The sequence below is a fragment of the Cyanistes caeruleus genome, chromosome 17, assembly GCF_971803275.1.
Source record: "Cyanistes caeruleus chromosome 17, bCyaCae1.hap1.1, whole genome shotgun sequence".
NCBI lineage: Eukaryota > Metazoa > Chordata > Aves > Passeriformes > Paridae > Cyanistes > Cyanistes caeruleus.
In genome coordinates, this window is record NC_141717.1 from 9,588,716 (window position 1) to 9,609,087 (window position 20,372).

The window sequence follows — 20,372 nt, forward strand, 5'->3', positions numbered from 1 at the left end:
TTTTCCTGCTGGGAGTATGTGGGTTACTGAGCAGTCACTGCTGTATGTTGAGAAGCCAGCAGATTGCTTTTATCCCAGGAGAGGTTTCTCAGTTCATGTTTGAAAGGCTGCTCCCTGTTAATTTCTGCAGAAAATAATTGTTGACATTAGAACAGGTTGTTGACAAGGCACCAGCCCTTCATACTCCAGGTTTGATAGGAACAGGAAGGGAAAGGAATTGAGAGGAGGAGAAAGTTCAGAGCACAATTAGCTGCAGCTAAACCAAACAGTTTGGCACGTCCCAGTCATTCTCATAGGATGTTTCATTTTCCCTTGTCCCCTTGCTGTGCTTCACGTTTCAGGTGGAATACCTGGTAAATGACTGCTCATCTTGGAGCCTTTCTCTGTTCATGCAGGCAAGGAAATGGGAAAGATTTAATTAAAATCCTTGGGTTTCCTTTCACCAACAGTTGATTTGTCTTTCAGAAAAAAGCTGTCCAACTTCTTACACACTCAGAACTGGAAAGGTGCCTATAATTATGTTGCCAAGCAATACATAGAGAGTGTGAGCAGGGATGTTTATTTTGAGGATGTTCGACTGCAGATGGAAGCAAAGCTCTGGGGAGAAGAGTACAACCGGCACAGGCCACCGAAACAGGTGCAGTCAAAGATCTTGCTAAGCAAAAATGCAGTATTGTTCTTCTATTGGATTAGTTTTCAGACATAATTTAGAGGGAATTACTTGTTCACATTCCATCACATTTAAATGCCTGGATAAATTATTTTGCCCTTCTGTGTTTTCTGTTAAATGATAGCTGATTTTGAGTGGAATAAATACAGAAATTGCTCTATATTTCCAATACTAGGGGCTGTGTGTTTGTGAATGTCTGACTGTCCTCAGCTGTTGACCAAAAACCAAAATAAAATGGTGTTTGAATTGCTCTCTTTGATGTGTGCCCAGCTGCTTTTGTGATAACCAGAGATGTCACAGAATTTATTGCCAGCTGCAGTCTCAGCAAGCACTTATTTGTTGGTGCTCCAGGAAGGTAGATGCTTAAATCTTGCACACCCATCCAGACATGTAACTAGCATTGAATTTGAGAAGAGCTGGAAACCTGCTGGAAGCCTTACCAATTTTAATGTCCAAAATTAGTGGTTTTGGTATGTGGGATATTTGCATTGCCTTCCATATGAGGGTTAGTTAATAACTAAATAACAGCAAGATGAGGTCTACAGTGAAGTATGCAGAGAGAAATCTACAAATCTAGAGATTTTAAATGCCATGTTGGAGAAGATATTGGAGTGAGAGTTGTGATGGTTTCTGCTTTAGGAATGTCTGTGGGACAGAGGGAAAAGGTGAGGCAAGATACAGAGATACCTGAACAGTAGATACCCTGAGCCCTTCTCTGAAAACACATTCCTTCAAGTTGTGCAGTAGTGACTGTATGTTTTGCTCTCTGGGTGCAGACTCTTTGCAGAGTACTCTTAAGGTACCCACAAGATAAAATAGAAAGCCAGCACTTACTAAGAATTTTTTTTTTCAGAGGGGTTTGTTGCAGAAGTGAGGTGTTTTGAAGTGACTGCTTTAAATTTATGGAATTCCTCCAATAACTCAAAAGCACATGACTCTTCCCCCACCCCCTTGTTAAACAGAAGGATCTTTGCAATTGTTCATATTCTTGCATTGGGAAAGTTTTCACAGCTGGAGGATTCACACACACTTAGATCTGAAGACAGAATTCTGTTAGTCATTGTTTATCTTCTTTCCCTCCCCAGGTGGATATAATGCAAACCTGTATTATAGAAATGAAGAACAGGCCTGGAAAGCCTCTCTTTCATCTGGAACATTACATCGAGGGCAAATACATCAAATACAACTCAAATTCTGGATTTGTGCGAGATGACAACATTCGTCTAACTCCACAAGTGAGGCTTTGTTTAATGCTTTAGAGTGTGCTGCAGGGAATTTCTGGGCTCTCTCCGGAGGTCTTGCAGTATAGCCAAGAAAGGAAACTGCAGGCTCTGCAGTACAATGCCAGATTAATTTCTCTGTTTGCAGTTTGTCTGCCCCTTACTTGGGGCCTGCTCTTTCAAGTGCTGAGTGCTTCTTTATTGGATTTCAGTTGATTACTGTTCAGTTGAACAGGGTTAATACTCTTTGGAAACCTTAAGCCCTTTGACTCTAATTATAACTGTGGGCATCAAAACATTTCAAAATTTCTTCAAATTGACAAGTGAGAGAGATCTTTCATGTACAATGTACTGAATAGTCTTTTGGTGCCTCACGTAATACACAAGAGATGGCTGGTATCCAATCTATATAAATAAATCTAGTCCATTTCCATATAAAAATGTAGGTTTTTCCAGCTGCAGCCTCTGAATAGCTGAATCTGAGATTGCATACAGAAGTACAAGTACAGCTTTCAAGTGATTCTTGAATCTTGTGAAATAAATGTAAAATACTATTGAAAAACGCAAAGTGGTCAGTGTAATGAAGAGGTATTTTTCTGGGCCTTGAGAGTTTTGTTCTTTACATTTTTTTCCACTATTTTTAAGGTATTTGCCATGAGTCTTAATGTAAGCAGAGAATTTATGTTCTGGGCTGTCGTTTGTGCACTGAATCAGTTCTGTGCTTTCACAGGTTGGGAACAAAATGTTCCCTGGTATTTGCTGCAGTTAAAATGTTTGTCTATCACCACCAGTCACATCCCCCAGGCCTGGCAATGCTTTTTTGGAGGCCTTCCCAGAAGATTCCTAATATCTCAGCTTTATTCTGAAGAAAAGGGCTTTTTATACCTGATTCTTGAAATGTGTTTTCTCAAGACCACAAATGTACATTTCATTATCTGATACACAAATGTGGACACAGAGCAGTTGCTCAGGGGGATCACTCAAAGGGGAAGAAGAATTTGTGGGTATGCTCACATTTATTTATGGGTTTTTTTTCCAAACTGTGGCAGAGCTAATGCTTGTTGGCACAAGGAAGCAGTGTCCCAGAGATGCAGAGCTTTCAGATTCACAGGCCCAGCCAGAATGTTTATACAGAAGTTATTCTGCACTGGCTTCAGAGCCCACTGTTTTTCTCTCGGCCAGCCAGCTCCCCACTACATAAGGTGAAGTCTATAGTGGAAAACAATCTCTAGTACAAAAACAAGTTAAGCAATCTCATTTCCCCTGCCTGTGCCCAGAGTGCTGCTTTTCACCCTGCCTCTTTTAGCCTCTCTGCGAGTTGAAGCAGGTTGGACAGACAGGATACTACATGCTTTTAGTCTCTTGCTGCTTTCATCATGATGTTTATACCAGTTACATTTTACTGATACAGCTATCAGACTTCTTTTCCCATTTATAACAGGGGAATATGTGTTGCTGTTTTCAGTAGATGAAGGCAGGGTGTTCTCAAACATTTTCTATGGTCCTTTCCAGGCCTTCAGTCACTTCACCTTTGAGCGCTCAGGACACCAGCTCATTGTTGTTGATATCCAGGGAGTTGGAGATCTTTACACAGACCCTCAGATCCATACAGAAAGTGGTACAGATTTTGGAGATGGCAACCTAGGTAAAATCAATTATTCTGTTTCACTAAGGGGTGCTTCTCTTTTCTTCCCAGCTCTGCTGAGTAGCCACTGCACTGGCTGAGCTGACACATTTCTGAGGGCCTTGCAAACAGCTGAATGCAGAGAGATAGACCCTGTGTATTTTTGAAGTTCCAGGTGTCCGTATATGAAGTCGTTCATAGGACACCGCAAGTTTTGTAAGCAGGATCACATTTAGGCACATTTCTCAGTGATGCAGTTGGATTAGTTTTTCTTATATCTTGTTCATACATAGCTTTCTAAGATTTTCCATACTTCTTTTACTCTTTCATGCAGAGAGAGTGAAAAGCTCTTAGAGGTGTTGGAAAGGAAGTAGGTTAGGCTGTGTACTACGAAGCAATTTCTCTGTCTTGACTTTTTAGGAAAAGCTTTGGGACTTTCAGCTTTTATTAAGTAAATTGTAACATAAAATGTGAGTAAACCCTTTCTTAACTTTTTTTTAATGCCTTAGGTGTTCGAGGTATGGCCTTGTTCTTTCATTCTCATTTCTGCAACAACATCTGCAAAAGCATGGGGCTTGCACCGTTTGATCTTTCATCCAAAGAGAGAGATGCCTTGGATTATAATAAAAAATTGCTTGTAAGTGTTTGATGAAGAAGTGTAATTAAGCTGTATCTTTAACAGGGAACCATGTAACACAGTGTATATTTGGGACCAAGTAGATCTTTGAATGCTGAAATCATGAGTTGGACCTCACAAATGTGATTTGATGTTTGCTGCAAATTGATCTCAGTTTCAGCTGATTTTGCTGGGAATGCGACTTGATGTAACACTTGGAATAAAACAAAACTCTCTCTGACAGTAAAAATTTCAGGGCTTGATACTTTGTTGCAGTGCAGAACTTTTCAAAGCAAATACTTTTGTATTCATCTGTATGTTTTTAGAGGACTCCTAATAAACGTTCGCATTGGCTTATATAGCATGCTTAGAGTACACAGAAGGATTATTGACAGGACTTTCTCATTGATTTGCCAAGGAATCTGCTCAAACAATTCTCCGTGGCACAGAGGAGAAATGCGGCAGCAGCCGGGTGAGGACGGTGTCCGGGAGTCGGCCCCCTCTGCTCTTCCGCCTGTCTGAAAACTCTGGGGATGAAAGCATGAGTGATGTGGCATTTGATTCCCTGCCCTGCTCTCCCTCCTCTGCAACCCCTCACAGCCACAAGATGGACATGCTTAGTGAGTGAGCCTCATGCATCACCTCTTGGGGGTGGTTCCTGAACGTTGGACTTGTCTTACTTTGGTTTGTCAAGCATGTTATCCTTATAATAACTGCAAATACTTTTTTCTCCTAGATTGGCCTATGTTCAGTGAAGTAGATAACTTGGATCAGCTTGACAATAAAAGGGTGAGTGTCTTTCCAACAGAAAATGAGGTTGCAGCTGCCTAATGAAATGTGTCTTTATAGGACTTCCCAAAGGTTTTGTTCAGTAAAAGCACATAAAGGTGCTCTGTCTACTTTTTTTTGTTTCAGATCATGTTATGTTTGCGCATTTGCTGGGTCTAGTAAAGAACATTTTATCTTAACATTTAGTAGTCATTATTTTACCACCAGAAATTCATTTGCATCTGGTGTATTTTAACAGGTACTTAAAGCACATGCCTGTTCCCCTGCCTGCGTGTTGTGTCTTGGGCACTTGTGTCAACTGTTGTGGTATGAAAGCTAAAGAATCTCTATGGATTAGGTCTCTGCATACACTGGTACCATGGGATGTTAGAGAACCTTGCCTGAGGGGATGCAAGAAGTTTGAAATGGGCATTTTCCAGTGCTGGGCCTTAGTTCCAGGGGCAGTCAGTTAGTGGTTTATTACTGAAGCTGGGAACTATATTTAGTGTATTCTTGATTTGATAAAATATGCAAGTCCTTGATTTGTTCTAATGTATGTAAGAGAGAAGACAATCTTAGACTACTTTATATATCATCAAGACCTGCTCCTTCTGACAGAGGTAGCATAATCCAGTATAACCAGTATATCCAGTATAACTATCCAATATTTTTCATCGAAGCAGCAAAAGGCTTTTTCTCTGTGAGAAATGTCAAGCTGAGGTCCTTACAAAGTGTAATGCTAATGCTGTTCTGTTCTTGACTTATGTAGGATTTTGAAAATGGTGGAGACAGTGGATATCCCAGTGAAAAGAGAAGTGAGACAGAAGATCTGGATCATAGAGAGAGGGTAAGAACCTGACTGGTATAGCAGAGTTGGGCCTGTTCATACTTAAATTGTTTTTGTAGAAGAATCCATTTTTTTTATACTTCCTGATCTAAATCTGATCCTGATCTAAACTTTGAAAACAGAGGAAACAAAGAAGTTCCTCCATGTTGCAGAATTACTTATTTGTATTGAGAATGACACTCTTGCAGGAAAAAGATTATTTGTAACGAGTAGCTTAATTTCAAATCTTGTATTTGATTAGGTGGTGTTGTGTGGTTTTTGGAGTATTGCATATTGAATTTAAAAGGTGTAGCCATCTTCTTGTCTTGTGGAATCCATTAATATCTGCTTTCAAATTAATTTACTCTCTCTACTTTGTATGGCCTTAAGCATTACATTAACAGAGTTGTCAGGTTATAATATGGAACTTTAGAATTCCTGGAAGTTAGTTGGTTACTCCTCCTAAAATACAAATTTTTGAATAAATGCTTTTTGACCTGGAGATCTTAACAAGATATTTAATTAGAAAATAGGAAAGAGAATACTGCTTCCAGAGATACCACTCCTTTTGTCACCTCCTTAAGGCAAGGTATTTGTCATGGCATCTCCAGCTTAACATGGGTTAAAGCCCTTGTGTGCCAAGTTCTTTATAATTTGTTATGTTTCTTAATATATTGTGATATCACTGAAAGAAAAGGATCCAATGGAAACAGTTCTGGTCATTGTCACTATTAATTCTGCAGGGTAGGAATAGTCTAGAGGCATAACTGGCACACATCAGTGGCTGCAAATTGAATGATTCAAATCTTTACATTAATGTAGGGCCATTCAAACAACAACCGGAGGCAGGAGTCTGATGAAGACAGTTTGGGAAGCTCTGCAAGGGTAAATAAAGCAGAAATGTTCACAGACTGAGTTCACTGCTCTGCTTGTCCTTTGTTCCACTCATCTGCCACCTAACCACATCACTGAGCCAGATGTTGGTTTCCCTTCCTTTTCAGCTACAGAAAATTTTTATTAATATCAACTTACCATTCTGTTATTTCCTTTTATGTTTTGTCTTTGTTTTCTCATTAAAGAAGTACTGTGAAACAAGTTATCACCTCTGTAGCTGTCATAAATTAGTGATTATGCATGGGTTTCTCACTTTGAAGAAACTGGATTTCTTTTCTGCCTAACTAAATTATAGTTCCTTTCTGCACCTTAATTTTGGAATTCATCCTTTATGTTGTATGATTTCTTAAAAACATGCAGTGTTTGAAACAGATACACAGTGAAGAGAACTACTGTCACCTAACTGAATTAGGAAAGACCAGACCTTGTATGCTTTTCTGAAATACAACTTCTGTGATAATTGGTCTTGGGTATAAACTTAAACATATAACCGCTGTGAAAGGCAAGAAAAAACAGAGCTTTGACATCAATTAATAATTTAGTTAGATACAATTTTCAGAATTTCCCTTTAATTATTATATATTCCTGTTTCAGAAAATTGAAACAGCTTTAACAGACTAAAGTTCTGTGCCAGTAACCTTTCCTGTTGTGTTTTCTCTGTGTACCTGTAAAGGCCTTAATTGCGATAGGATTGTTTTCAGCTACTGTTTCCCACCAATCCATTATGTTCAAAAATTTGTTCATTTGGGTTGCTCCTCTTGAGAAATGCCAGTGCATGCATCTGTCTGTAATCTTCTGCATTGTTACATGCCATTTTTCTAGAGTTCTAGAATGCAAGCTGGATTTAAAATGTTGGGAACTGAAATTCTGGACAGAAAAGTATGGGTTTATTTTTATTTTTTTTTTTGTTCATGGATAACTTCAGTGCTTGCAGTGTGACTATTCAGTTGTTTATTTTTGTAAGTAACATTTTCTGATTCAGAACTTGGAGATGATTCTTCAAAGTGATGACGTTCAGATTAGAGATAGAGAGGTTTACTCCATTTCTTTAATGAAGAATAGCCATTTATTCAGCTACTAACATGATTTTTGAAAGCTATGTTTTAAAAGAGTATTTACTACAATGTAACAATATAAATAGAGGCTTTGATTCTTGGATGGTAATATGGATGGGAATTTTAATTTTGAATATAAATAATAGTATATTTTGTATTTCAGATCAGTGTGGAGAAATGGAATCTGTACAACTCTTCCAGAGTCCATGTCCACAGACCATCCTGTGTTGCCCAAGAAATCCAGAGGCTCAATGCACTAGAACTTGAAAAGAAAATTGGGAAGTCAGTCCTTGGAAAGGTAGGATGGGTCTGCTGATATTGTTTTATCCAACAAGAAGCATCTTGTATTTATTACTTATATAGAGGTGTTCTCCTACTTGCATTTGTTTGTGCAGTTGAAAATAACACATCTATACCTTTCTCTGTCACCTATCCATGTTGTATAAGGAACATTTGAGTTCAGGAACCCATGCATTCCATCTGCTTTTGGCCTTGCAACATCTGGGCTCCTTTGGGAGGAATCCTGCTGCTGTTAGTCTGCCTTTCCAGAGGCATCACACAGGGAAGATTCAGTGGGATGGGTGTGATGTGCCTGACCCACAAACCTGCACACAGGCAAAGCTAAGGTCCTGAAAACTGGACTGACTCTTTTTACTCCAGACTATTTCCAGATAATGCAAATGTGAATTAAGTTTGGGGTTATGTATGGCCTTAAGCCCACTCCTAAAACATGATGTAAATCTTTCTGAACATTCTGGGAGCCTTAGGTATTCTCAAACCTCTTAGTGTGGGAAGAAACGTATTTTTCACAGAATCTTTTAGGTTGGAAAAGACCTCTAATTTCATCAAGTGAAATTTCATCCTCTGACCCATCATCACCTTCTCAACTGGACCATAACACTAAGTGCCATGTCCAGTTGTTTCTTGAACACCGTCAGGAGCAGCGATTCCACTACTTCCCTGGGCAATCCATTCCAGTGTTTAACAACCCTTCCCATGAAGAAATTCTTCCTGATGTCCAGCCTGAATGTCCCTTGGTGCAGCTTGAGGTTATGTCCTCTCATCCTATCACCAGCTGCTTGGGAGAAGTTGCTCACCCCCATCTTGCTAGAGCCTTCTTTCAGATAACTGTAGAGACTACTAGGGCTTCTCCTGAGCCTCCTCTTACTCCAGACCATGCCTCTGACCCCTGAGCAGAAGGGTTTTAAAGGTTCAGATCCCTACATCATCCTGTGTCTCTCCTGTGCAATTGTGTCCAGGTTCACCTGGCCATGGTTCGCTATCATGAAGCTGGCCGCTTTTGTGAGAAGGACAAGGAATGGGATCAGGAGTCAGCCCTGTTCCACCTGGAACATGCTGCAGACTGCGGGGAGCTGGAAGCCATCGTTGGGTTAGGCCTCATGTGTTCTCAGCTGCCACATCACATTCTTTCTGAGGTCACTCTCGAGGTATGGAAAATGCCAAAAAGCAGAATTGCGGTCCATTGTAAAAGTAACCTAAGAATAGCAGGAAATAGAGATGAAACAAAAAACATAGTTAGGTGTTCTGTAGCCTCTTCAGAGAAAATAGATTACTTTGTAATTAAGGATTTGGACAAAACAGCAAAAAATGCTGCCTCTTTCTGGTTTTGCCAAGCAAATGACTGCATGCCTTTGGGAAGCTTTTGAAGCCACCTTTACTGTTCAGCTGCTTTGTTTTTTGTGGCTACGCCAATTTCTCAAACATACTAAATACTTATTTATTTATTATTTATGACTTTGAGAAACTGCATTTAATGGTAGAGGGATGAAGGGATGGTTTTAAAAACATGGATTTTAAAGGTTTTGGTTCTTTTACTAGGATACAAAGGAGAACAGAAATAAAGGATTTAACTACTTGCTGAGAGCAGCGGAAGCTGGAGACCGGCCTTCCATGATTCTGGTAGCAAGAGCTTATGATACAGGTGTCAATCTTGGTGCAGACAGGTACTGTGCATGGCTAAGTAAGTTAACTTAGTGGTACTTCACTGAGGGAAGGCTGGGACAATGATTTTTCTGCTTTTGTATTTTTGCATGTCTTTGTTATTTACATGAGTTTTCTGTTTTGCACAACAGTGATACTCTTTAAATTTCCCACTGTCAAATAACATGAAACTTCTAATTGAAGTTCACTGAGCATTCTTAGTGTGCAGAATAACTGATTTGAAAGTATTTATGAAACAAGACTCTGCAGCTTTAGTTTTTTTCCTAAATTGGTTACGCTCACAAATATAAATGCCAGACCAAAACCATAGAACTGGTAATGAAGTTCAGACTCTGGAGTTCAGCAAAACACTTCAGTCCGATACTTTCTTTTGTAATTCCTGCATAAAGTGACCCCAGCCTCACATTTTGCTGCAGTGACCTAATGCTGCAGTGCCATTAGTGAGTCTCCATGAGAACATTTGCTTTCTTGGAGAGCATCAGGGCTCTGAGAAGCCAGTACCAAATTGGATGCTGAATCTCCAATGCAAAGTATGTTTGTTTCATAAGGGAACCATCTTCAGAAGTTATTTTTGACTGCAGAGCCCAGGATTGGAAGGAGGCACTGCACTGGTACAATGCTGCACTGAACATGACCGACTACGATGAGGGAGGTGAATATGATGGCACTCAGGATGAGCCCCGGTATTTGCTCCTAGCCAGGGAAGCAGAGATGTTAATGATGGGAGGGTTCAGCCTGGATAAGGATCCACAGAGATCAGGTGAGGCCTTATTTTGTTTCTGTTATCTCTAATCTTGCTTTTCCTTCTCTTCTCTCCCAGCATGTACCCCAAAAATGTGTGAATTCTTGCTTCAGCTGTTACAAAACATAGAGAGAGTCAATACTTTCAGATTTAATGATGCTGGGTGTAACAAGGCTGATAACAGTGAAAGAAGAGATCTTGGCAGGGACAGGGTAGTGGGTGGTGCCAGGTCCAATCTGTGGCACATTAAGTCACTGCCAGGCAACCTTCACTCCCTCTGAGGCTGCTCTTCTGGGTCACTCCCCTGAGCTGCAGGTTGCTGCTTGTAGTTTGGGTTACAGCTATGACTCCCAGGCCCTACACAACAGTCTCTTAGTTGCTGTGTAACCTACATGCTAGATGTCTGTCTTGGGGGCCTCCTACAGGCTGGTCCAGTTTCCACTCCTTCCAAATACATTGGGGAGCCATCAGCAGCCAGTTGTATAACTTCCAACTTGAAGAGCAGAGGCCAGATTCCCAGCTGATGTAACTCTGACATAGTTAAAACACACCCATGCATCCGGCCCAGCAGTTTGACCTCAATTTCTCCCTTTGTCCTTTATTTGCTTCAGGCTAAAGCCATGTTCTTTCTTTACTCTGTCAACATAACTGATGCTGTTTCCTCTCTAGGTGAGCTTTACACAGAAGCAGCAGAAGCAGCCATGGAAGCGATGAAGGGCAGACTGGCAAATCAGTTCTACCAAAAAGCAGAAGAGGCTTGGGCGATGATGGAAGAATGACACTGAAATTAAGCAGTTCTTGTATATAATTTTTTTATAGACTTGCTGCATTTGCAGCTAAAAAGATGTATTTTTATGTGATGTTACCAGGTTGATTTTTTTCATATTTTAGTTTCGGTTGCTTTTTTTTTTTTTGAGGGTAGAAATCTAAATGAAGTAGTATGTAGGGTGTCATAGCATACTTAGTGTTTTAAAGCTAAGCTGTAATACACACACACTTGGATGTTTTATACTTTTTTTATTGTTATAACTGAGGGGCCTAGTTTTTTTGACAAAAGAAAATGAGGCCTTACTGTTTAGGTTTTACATGTCCTGTTTTTTATACAGCAGTCATCAGTGTGTTTACATTTTTCTTCTCCTCCCCACATACAGAAAAACATTTTCCCAAATTATCAGCATTTCTTCATCATTTTTGGTGTATTTCATCAAATTTGCACATGAATGTAAATTTTCAGTTTATGGATGCAGCTACTGATGTTCATAAGTAGTCCTGTTCTATTTTGCTGACAGTGTTGGACACTTACTCTTAAATGAGTTTCAGATGGAATCCTTTGTTTGGGAGGGATAGGGAAGATGATTCAGATTGGCAGTGAGGATATTCAGAGTGGATATTCAGAGTTTTATTCATTACCAACATTGCATATTACACCATTAGAAAATCATTCATATTCATGGTGAGGTGAGGCATCCAGCTACCTCTCCCATTTTCACATTTTGCACCATATAAAAGTTTAGTTATATAAAATTCTACTGATCTTATATTTGTCCAATCATGTACAGATTTGTAATATGTGGGTAATTTGAAGTTAGCTTTACAATGTCATCTCAAATCTCGATGAAGCTAGATCATCTCACTTAAAATTAGAACACATTTTCCACCATTTCCAGATGGATGTTTGAAGAAGTTAGGAGATGTTGATTCACTTATTACTATGTACAGAAAACAATTTATATGGTTTAAGTATATTTTAAAATGGTATTTTATCTGCAAGTGCCATTTAGAGAAGAATTTCTGGTTACAAATGGAAAACAGTATTATCCCCAAACACTTGAATTTGTGTCCTCTTTGCCTAATCCTAACCAGTGAGGGGAGGACAAGTACCTGGTGGTACTGGTTGAATTATCCTTGCATAGAGAGAAGTTTCTTCAAATCCAGTCTGTTATTCCAAAGCTGCTGTGCCATCTATATGGATAGTACAGAAGCTATTCCTATTCCTTGGCTGTGGTTAGCAGTCATTTTGCAGGAGATTTAAGATGGAAGCTTCTGCCTCCTTGGCCTTGCAGTCTCCTAAGGTGTAAATTGATGTGCATAAAGGGCAAACAAACCCTGTGAAGTGCTGAATGACCTGTAATGCTCATCACTTCAGCCAAGCCCTTAAAAGCAGGGGTAAAGCTGAGCAGGCTATGATATGATGCAGGATGGATTAGGATTTCTCACATGCCTAGCCAAGGAATATTAATTTCTTGTAAAATGCAGAAACTGTTCAGGGAACAAAAATAATTCTTCCTTTCCTGTACAAGTGCCTGTCACTGGAATCACATTTGCTCCCATTTTTTCTTTTTTATGACAAAAGGATCTTGAATTGCTGTTTAGACAGTATCCAAGGGTCATGTCAGTAACAGCTGCCACTGTCTGAAAGAGTGGTGGTTAATGGAGAATTTGAATCCTTTCTAGGAGGGAAGGGAAAGTTACCCTTGGATGTTGTGCTTCTGGCTGGTGCTGTAACCACCAGGCATTTGTTGCTGTGAGCAGCCTTGCAACACATGGCAACATCTCTTTTTGTAGATTGCAGAGGTTGTGGGAAAGTAAAGCCCATGGCCTTTTTCTTTTCTGTTTTGAGAGTGAAGGTGAAGCTCTTCACTCATTAGTGGAGGAATGTCTCATTTCTAGATCTCAGCTGGTCTTTGGTAGTGAGGTATTAAAACAACCAGATTTTTGAATCTAATATTTTTTGTACCTAACATGCTGAAATAGAACCAGAGGGCTGCAATTCAGATGAATGTTTTCAGTGCCTATCCAAAGTTCTACTTTAGATGCCTAAAGGCTCTCTGGGATGTGGCCTTTTTTGCTATTGCAGTTCAGTTCATAACATTAAGGAATCAGCTGTCAATGAAAGGTGACACAACTCACCTCTGAAGACAGTTGAATTGTCTATTTTGTGCAGAACCTATACAACAAAATCAGACAAAAGGATTTGTTTCCCTCATATGGTGTTGATGCCAAATCTTTGAGATTTTCCTTGAGAAGGAAGCATGTGTGACACCACCACTAACCATGTAGAGAGGAGATTGAAGGTGTCTGTCCAAAATGTGCATGCAAAGGATGTAGAGGATAATTATTGACACTTTTTTGGTGTAGTTTAATTTGCTAAATTCAGTAGTTGCTAAAGTTGCTGTGTAGATCTGGTATGTAAATGTGCACACAACTCAGTACAAAAATTATTACAGTTAATTCTTCGTTCTCAAATACTAATTTTTGGTGATGAAGACTACCTTCTGTCCTAAGGTGTGTAAGATGATTTAGCCACACAATAAATGGGAATGTCAATAATATGAAAATGGAAATTGTTTACAGAAATAATTGCAACTTATTCTGTGACATTCTTTTGAAGGGAAAAACTGTATATTTTAAAGACTTTTGCAATGATATTGCTTTATGCTGTATTTTTAATCTATTCACAATGAATAAATAAAAATAAGTGTTTTTTAAAAACATGAAAATAAATCTGAGGCTCAGCCTGCCAGAACTTACCTGGGTTCAGTGTTTCCAGATGTCAGTGGGAATATTGCTTGGGTAAGGACAGTGAGATGGAAGCCTTTGTATGTCAGACAAAGCAAATACTGCTTGCCTGCACCACTTAGTCCTCTCATTCACTTTGGCTGGGTTCATTCTGGCTAGTCAATAAAAATGTTCTTTTTGTCACTTTTCTCAGTAGATTTTTACTCATTGCTGTGGGAGTTTGCTTTTGTTTTGTTTGGTTTTTTTCCTTTATAAATTGCCAAAATTCCGTCCTACTGTTGCAAGCTTCCAGAAGTCCTCTGTGTTGTTATTGTGTCATTCTATTCCCTATTTCATTCCCTTTCAACAGTCAGAAGTAACTGACTGGGAGGAAATTATCAGATGTGTAGCAACAAAATCTGTTTTCCTCCAGAAAACAGAATGGTTGATGTACTCTCTGATTTGCATTTGATTACACACATAGTGTCTGTAACCAGTGGAGTATAAAATATAAGGACTGGAGGGATTACTTGCAGGGTGCTACAGAGGCCTCCCTATGCCTTTAGCTTTTGTTTAGTCCTGAGAATGGGCTGGAAGTTCCTGGGCTCTGTGATTTGAGGTGGGATACAACATCTAATGATACAATGTCATTTTACTACGATTTCCCTTTCTGTGCCAGAATAATCTGTTTGATACAGGCCCTTTCAAACTGTTAAAAGGGAGCTCTTGTTGCTTTTTTATGGCTTTATTTAGATAGATGGAACTTCTTACACCTGTGTAGTTTAAACAATGTGAAATTATCCTCTAGCAAAGGCACTGTGAAATAGCAGAATTTCCTAACAAAAAAGCACCATCTGGACCTTTTCACTGTAGAATCACTAAGATGAAAAATGGTGAAAATTGGCACTGCTCTACCTTTATAGCCTGTGTAGTTTTTAGATATAGCTGCTGTCACAGAGATGGAGTGTTTGGCAAGTGTAACAAAGTAAGAATAGCATTCTTCAGAAACCATGGAGACAGCAAACTCTTATAGCTTATAAAGTGTAAATAAGTATATTGCCTGTTTCTTAATTGCTGGTCTTGTGGGACTAATTTGAATCTCACTCTCTTCTCCACAGATGTAATTTCACTCAGAGTAGAATGAGTGCTGACAGAGCCAGGTGTAGTTACGATGAGTCAAATCAGGACTTCTCATCTGAATTTGGACAGGTAGAATTGCATTTGAACCTCTCAGGATGGATGCAGAGCAGTGCTGCCAGGGTGAGTCAGGGTATTTTCAGGTTTAAGTTCAGGGATATCTCTCAGTTGCTCCTGCCAATGGAGCTGACTCCTGTGTGGGAACAGCTCAGGGCTTTGTAACCGTTGGGCCTGGCCCTTAGTCTGGGAGTGTTTGGTACAAGTGTTGGGTCCTTGCTATTCTCTGGCTGTTCTGTGGCAGGAAAACAATGTAACAAGCTAGTAGCTTGTGTTATAGTTTGAGTTCTCCTCTACATTAATTATTTTTTAATTTTGAAAAGGTCCTGTCATTGTAACTGATACTGCACAGGTGAAATTAAAAAACTGGAGACCAGACTGCAAGCTTCGAGGGACGGCCTGTGCTCTTACCCCCTGCCTGTGTCATGCATGGCTGATGTGAATAATCTTGAGTACACAGGCTTCCATCAGTGCTTAGGAGAAATGTCTCTTTGGCCAGGCACAGAAACATTTCAGGGACAGAGGCTGAGCTCAGCTTTGACAGGGCAGCAAAGCACTTTTCAGGAAGGTGTCGGTACCTTGCGCTGCCTGGGCAAAAGGACCTGTGGGACTGAGCAGTCCATGCAGTGAGGAACAGATTGTATTGAGTGTTCCATGCAGCCTCCTGTACACACACAATTGGAGACTGATAAAACTGACTCTTCCTCTGAACTTTTCTGCTTGAGCAGGTTACAGGTGATTTGCTGTATGAAGCCAATTTAGGTCTGCCTATCTTCTCTGCTCCCTGAACCTGTCCTACTGCTCTGCGGTCGGCTCCCTCTATTCTTAAAAACCCCACATCCTGAAAAGACACTGAACTGAGGGTGTGAAACTGCAGCAGCTCTAGAGGAGTTTATTCATGTTCACATGTGTGTGCTGTTATTCCTTAGTACTTGTAGGCAGTGAATGAAATTTTTAGCAATACTGTGCAATGCTGCAGCTTCTCGCAATGAGTGGTGAAACGCTAGCACGGGTTGCCCTGAGGTGGTGGATGTCTTGTCCCTATAAACATTCAAGGTCAGGTTGGACAGGGCTCTGAGCTATCTGAACTGGTTAAAGATATCCCTGCTCACTGCAGGGGGTTGGACTATCAGACCTTTTTTACACACTTCCAATCAAACCATGAATCCATGTTCAGCAGCTCCCTGGAAAGAGCTGGCACCGCCTTGTGTTGCAGGGCTAGGCTGTGGGAGGTGCCAGGGAAAAGGGTTGAAAAATGCTGTCAGCAGGGCTCCAGCAGGTTTATTTTCTCTATCCTATTTAAATGAACTGCCACAAGAACAGAATTAAATCAAGCTGCATTAAAGCTTTGCGGCCATATCCTAGAGAAGCTGGAATTTTTATCCAAATACAACCTTTCAGTTGTAATTAAGTGGTGAAAATAACGTTAATTCTTTAAGAAAACTCACCAGACTTTTAGGCAAAATGCGGCCAGAGACTCCCAAGGGCACGTTTATGGAGCACCAGCAGCTGAGGTGTGCTACCACCCCTTTGCAGAAGCGTACTGAGTACTGCCGTGCTGCTCCCTGTGCTATCAGCAAAAGAACCACCCCCCAGTCATAAACTGCTGACTTTTGACTTCGCAAATTCGGTGAGCTGTGGCTTTGCAACGGAAAATTAGAATTTTAGAACTTTTTTTAAGCTTTCAGAGGGGGTGCTCCGGCGATGCCACGCGTTCCGCGCAGGCTGTGCTGCCCCGTGGCATCCACGTGGCAGCGGGCGCGGCGCGGAGGGCTCGGGCACAGCTACTCCCTCTCGTCCGTCCCTCCGAGTGCCGCTGCTTGGAAACAGGCTGAAAAGGACCCACCGCATTTATTTTTCGGGTAGAAGGGGTGTGGGCAGAGCGCTTGCTGGGGATGGGGAAAAAGCTGGTTTGAAGTAAAAGTGTCGCCGAAGGAGGGGTGGCAGCATGGTGGTAGCGTGGCCGAGCGGTCTAAGGCGCTGGATTAAGGCTCCAGTCTCTTCGGGGGCGTGGGTTCGAATCCCACCGCTGCCAGCGAAGTTTTTTTGCGCCGCGGGTCGGCGCCATCGCCCCCTGGCGGCGGCGGCGGCCGGGAGAGCATTGTGGGTAGGAGGAGGTGCCGCGTCCCCACGTGCCGGCCCGGGGGCCACCAACATGGCGGCTGCCTGAGCGCTGCCCCGCCGCCACCGACACGGGGAGCGGGGGAGCGCCGCCGCCCGCCCGGCCGCACACAGGTACGCGGGGCCGCGCTGCTTTTCCGCCTCCCGGGGCCGCCCCGGCGCCGGGGACGCTGCGGGTGTTGGCGGGGGAGGAGCGCGGCCTGGGCTGGGGTGGGCTCTGCTTTCCGGGGAGGACGGCGGAGCCGAGCCTGCGAGCACTCGGTACCGCGGGGGCAGCGGGGCCGCAGCGCCCTGACAGGACCCGGCACGGGCCGGGCCGCTTGGAGGGGCGGGCGAGGTCCGGCCGCAGCCGCGGCCCCTCGGCTCCCGCAGCAGCACCGGGGGACGCCGGCCGGTCCTCCCGGGGCTGCGAGCGGCGGCTCCGCCGGTCCTCCCGGGGCTGCGAGCGGCGGCTCCGCCGGTCCTCCCGGGGCTGCGAGCGGCGGCTCCGCCGGTCCTCCCGGGGCCCGCAGCCCCGCGCCTTCCGCCCGGGAAGGACTCAGCGCACCCGCTCCGATGTGCATCTGCTGCCCCTGCCTTGGACCGGCTCTGCGAGGCTCCAGCCCAGCCGTCCTGCCCGGGGGGATTCGCTTGGTCCCCGCGGTCAGGACGGGTTGGGTGGCTCACTGTGGCCTCTCGGCGGGGCCCCTTTCCCCGCACTCCTGCGCTGCCAGGCTGCTGTGTCAGGGGAGGCGGGCACCCGGAGCACGGGACGGGCACCGCGACCCGGCCCGGGAGTGTCACAGCGGCGGGAGTGACCCCTGCCCCGGCCGGAGTGACCCCTGCCCCTGGCAGCACAGGCCTGACACGTCCTGCGCTGCACACATGTTGAGGTGGTAAAGAAGGGTTTCTGCTTCATGCATAATCTGTTAAACCCCAAAGGTTTGCTTCAGTGACATCACCTCCAGAGAGAGGTCCTGGTGCAAAGGAGCCCTCTTGGGTTCACTGCCAGAAGATGACTGTGCAAAGCTGCTTGCAGAAGAGGAGAAAATGAAGCAAGTAATGGGGTCACAGTGATAATTACCATAAATGCATGGAAGGTGCTTCAGCTTCTTTTTGCAGCTTCCATTTTACTGTGTGCCATGAGCCTCCCTGAGTGAGAGGATTGCTCAGAGTCCCTTCTAGAGGAGCCCGGGTGCCAGAGTTAGTTGTGGTCGTGATTCAGGAGATGGCACTTTTCCCATGGTGCTGTTTCAGCACTTACACTTTTAGGCACTGATCCAGCAGGAATTCTTGGCCTTTCCTTGGCAGTGCATGATTATATGAAGAATATTTCAGGTTTCAGTGTTAGCACTTTGGGGGTCCATTATTAGTGACAAATTTAGGTAAAAATGAAATACTGGAGCATTTCTTGCAGGCCTGATAAAAATCTGCGTGTCAAATGATGTGCAGGTTTGTAATTTACCTTCTTACTGTTGCATTTAAGTCTTTGGTAGTAAAATAAAATTAAATCTCTAATACTCAAATGCCCTTCTAAGCTCAGAGTGAGATGCAGCATTTGCTTCATCACTGATTTTTACAGTTCTTTAGCCACAACATTTTTCTTCATTGGTTCTACATTGGTGGTGTTATGGGCAGCTAATGAGCAGTTTCATGGATTGGTCCTTGCATTAGTCACTTTGCAAGAGAAATGAGAAGATTTATATCTCTTGCCCTCCTGCGAGCTAATAACTCACACTAATAACTCACATTATACTTTGACTTGCACCTTAAAGGAAGGTCTGTCCTTCTTAAAAGAAAATGGTTCTACCAAAAGAAGTTTGAACCTGCTGACCATGTTTGCTGTCTCTTAATATTTGATTCCATTCTGTAACTCTTGTGGTATCATAAATATATGTATATGAGAAATGTTGAAATTAACACCACTCTATGTATGTGTATGTATCAGATGTAGGATTGTGTCTGCATGCCTTCATTCTGATTCAGAGGATTTCTTCAAGTTGCATGGGTACTATAACTTGTGCTGGGATACACTGCTTCCTATTTATAGATGTGTCAGTCTCACTTTCCAGTAAATGGATCTGTAGTCACGCTTTGTCTTTACAGGACTAGGAAAAAAAATGTGGTTTCTGTAATAGAGCAGTTCCCCTGAGTAGTGACAGGTGGATTCACAAAGAGATTTTGTGTATAATTGCATAAGTAGTGTTCAGTGAGAGACCAGAGACCAAGTTCTTCAGGCTAAGTTTTCTGTACCTCCTTAGCCCAGGAAATCTTAATTTCTTTTCTCAAAAATGTAATAATTTTCTCAGAAGAGAGAGACCAAGCCTAGCAGATACTTGGCGTGCAGGCTGTCAGGGAGGGAAGGATGGGTCCTGGTTCTCTCAGGGGTATGAGGAAGGAGGGTTTGGACCCATGTGTCCCACCTTTAGGGTGTTACTACATGTCCTGACACATCTTGGGCATCCTCCCACCATCAGCTCTGTGCTGAGTGCAGACTGCAGTTGTTCCATGTCTGCAGAGCTGTCAGGTGTTGGGCCACCCAGGGACATGAGCAGGGAAAGCAAAAATGGAACTGACAAACCTCATTTCTTTAAAACATACTTGTGTGTATTTCTGGGAGGAACTGGGTGCCTGACAGAAGACACTGATATCAGTCAGATATCACATACTCAGGGTTTTGCTCACAGCTCAGCCTATGGTTAAGGTATTGGGTTTTTGCTATGAAGGTGTTCTACATTTCTACAAAATTATTTCAGATAGGAATCTGAAATACTAAGTCATAAATTTTCAAATACATATGTATGGTACAAAGACCATGGGATATGCTGGTGAATAAAGAAATGGAAGATGCCAGCTCAGTAGTGGGAGGGCTACTGCTACTTTTTTGGTAGCAGAGAGTCTGTAAGTGACAAATGCAGAATTATATTTCTAGGTGGAATGGCAGAAACACTGTAAGCCTGAATGAATGTTAATAACACTTGTATCCAGAATGTCTAGCCACTCTGAAAGGTTTCTTAGGTAACTGTGTGTGCATTAATGTGATATTTGAGAAGCCTATATGTCAGCTGAAATATACTGAGCTGCCTAAATTGTGTGATAGCTTGAGTATTTGAAAAAAATGCCATTGTTCTAGATGTAACATGGGTGCTGGGTTCCTTCTTTCCCAGCTGCTTGGTTACAGCTGATCCTGCATGCTGCTTGTT

At 42.4% G+C, this 20,372-nt stretch overlaps 2 protein-coding genes and 1 non-coding gene across 17 annotated transcripts in view; all 3 read left to right on the top strand.

Annotated features, from left to right (window-relative positions):
- The window catches only part of EEF2K (eukaryotic elongation factor 2 kinase), a 29,883-nt gene extending 15,976 nt beyond the window's left edge, over window positions 1–13,907 (top strand). For 8 of the 15 annotated variants that reach the window (XM_023936722.2, XM_086854730.1, XM_023936720.2 and 5 more), the window contains 13 exons: window positions 466–637; window positions 1,756–1,905; window positions 3,403–3,535; window positions 4,024–4,151; window positions 4,549–4,750; window positions 4,867–4,919; window positions 5,668–5,745; window positions 6,547–6,609; window positions 7,837–7,971; window positions 8,933–9,121; window positions 9,513–9,637; window positions 10,217–10,395; window positions 11,047–13,907. In XM_023936722.2, coding sequence (XP_023792490.2) covers window positions 466–637; window positions 1,756–1,905; window positions 3,403–3,535; window positions 4,024–4,151; window positions 4,549–4,750; window positions 4,867–4,919; window positions 5,668–5,745; window positions 6,547–6,609; window positions 7,837–7,971; window positions 8,933–9,121; window positions 9,513–9,637; window positions 10,217–10,395; window positions 11,047–11,156 — 1,717 coding nt within the window. In that variant the 3' untranslated portion in view covers window positions 11,157–13,907. The remainder of the gene's footprint in view (window positions 1–465; window positions 638–1,755; window positions 1,906–3,402; window positions 3,536–4,023; window positions 4,152–4,548; window positions 4,751–4,866; window positions 4,920–5,667; window positions 5,746–6,546; window positions 6,610–7,836; window positions 7,972–8,932; window positions 9,122–9,512; window positions 9,638–10,216; window positions 10,396–11,046) is intronic. The other 7 variants (XM_086854733.1, XM_086854737.1, XM_023936724.2 and 4 more) reach the window with 1 other exon arrangement.
- A 3,115-nt stretch (window positions 13,908–17,022) lies between these two features.
- Window positions 17,023–17,104, top strand: TRNAL-AAG (transfer RNA leucine (anticodon AAG)). Its single transcript has one exon. It is a non-coding gene; the product is annotated as a tRNA-Leu (tRNA).
- The window catches only part of POLR3E (RNA polymerase III subunit E), a 28,674-nt gene continuing 25,399 nt past the window's right edge, over window positions 17,098–20,372 (top strand). The window contains exon 1 of the mRNA XM_086854755.1: window positions 17,098–17,304. The gene's annotated coding sequence lies outside the window, so the exon portion shown is untranslated. The remainder of the gene's footprint in view (window positions 17,305–20,372) is intronic.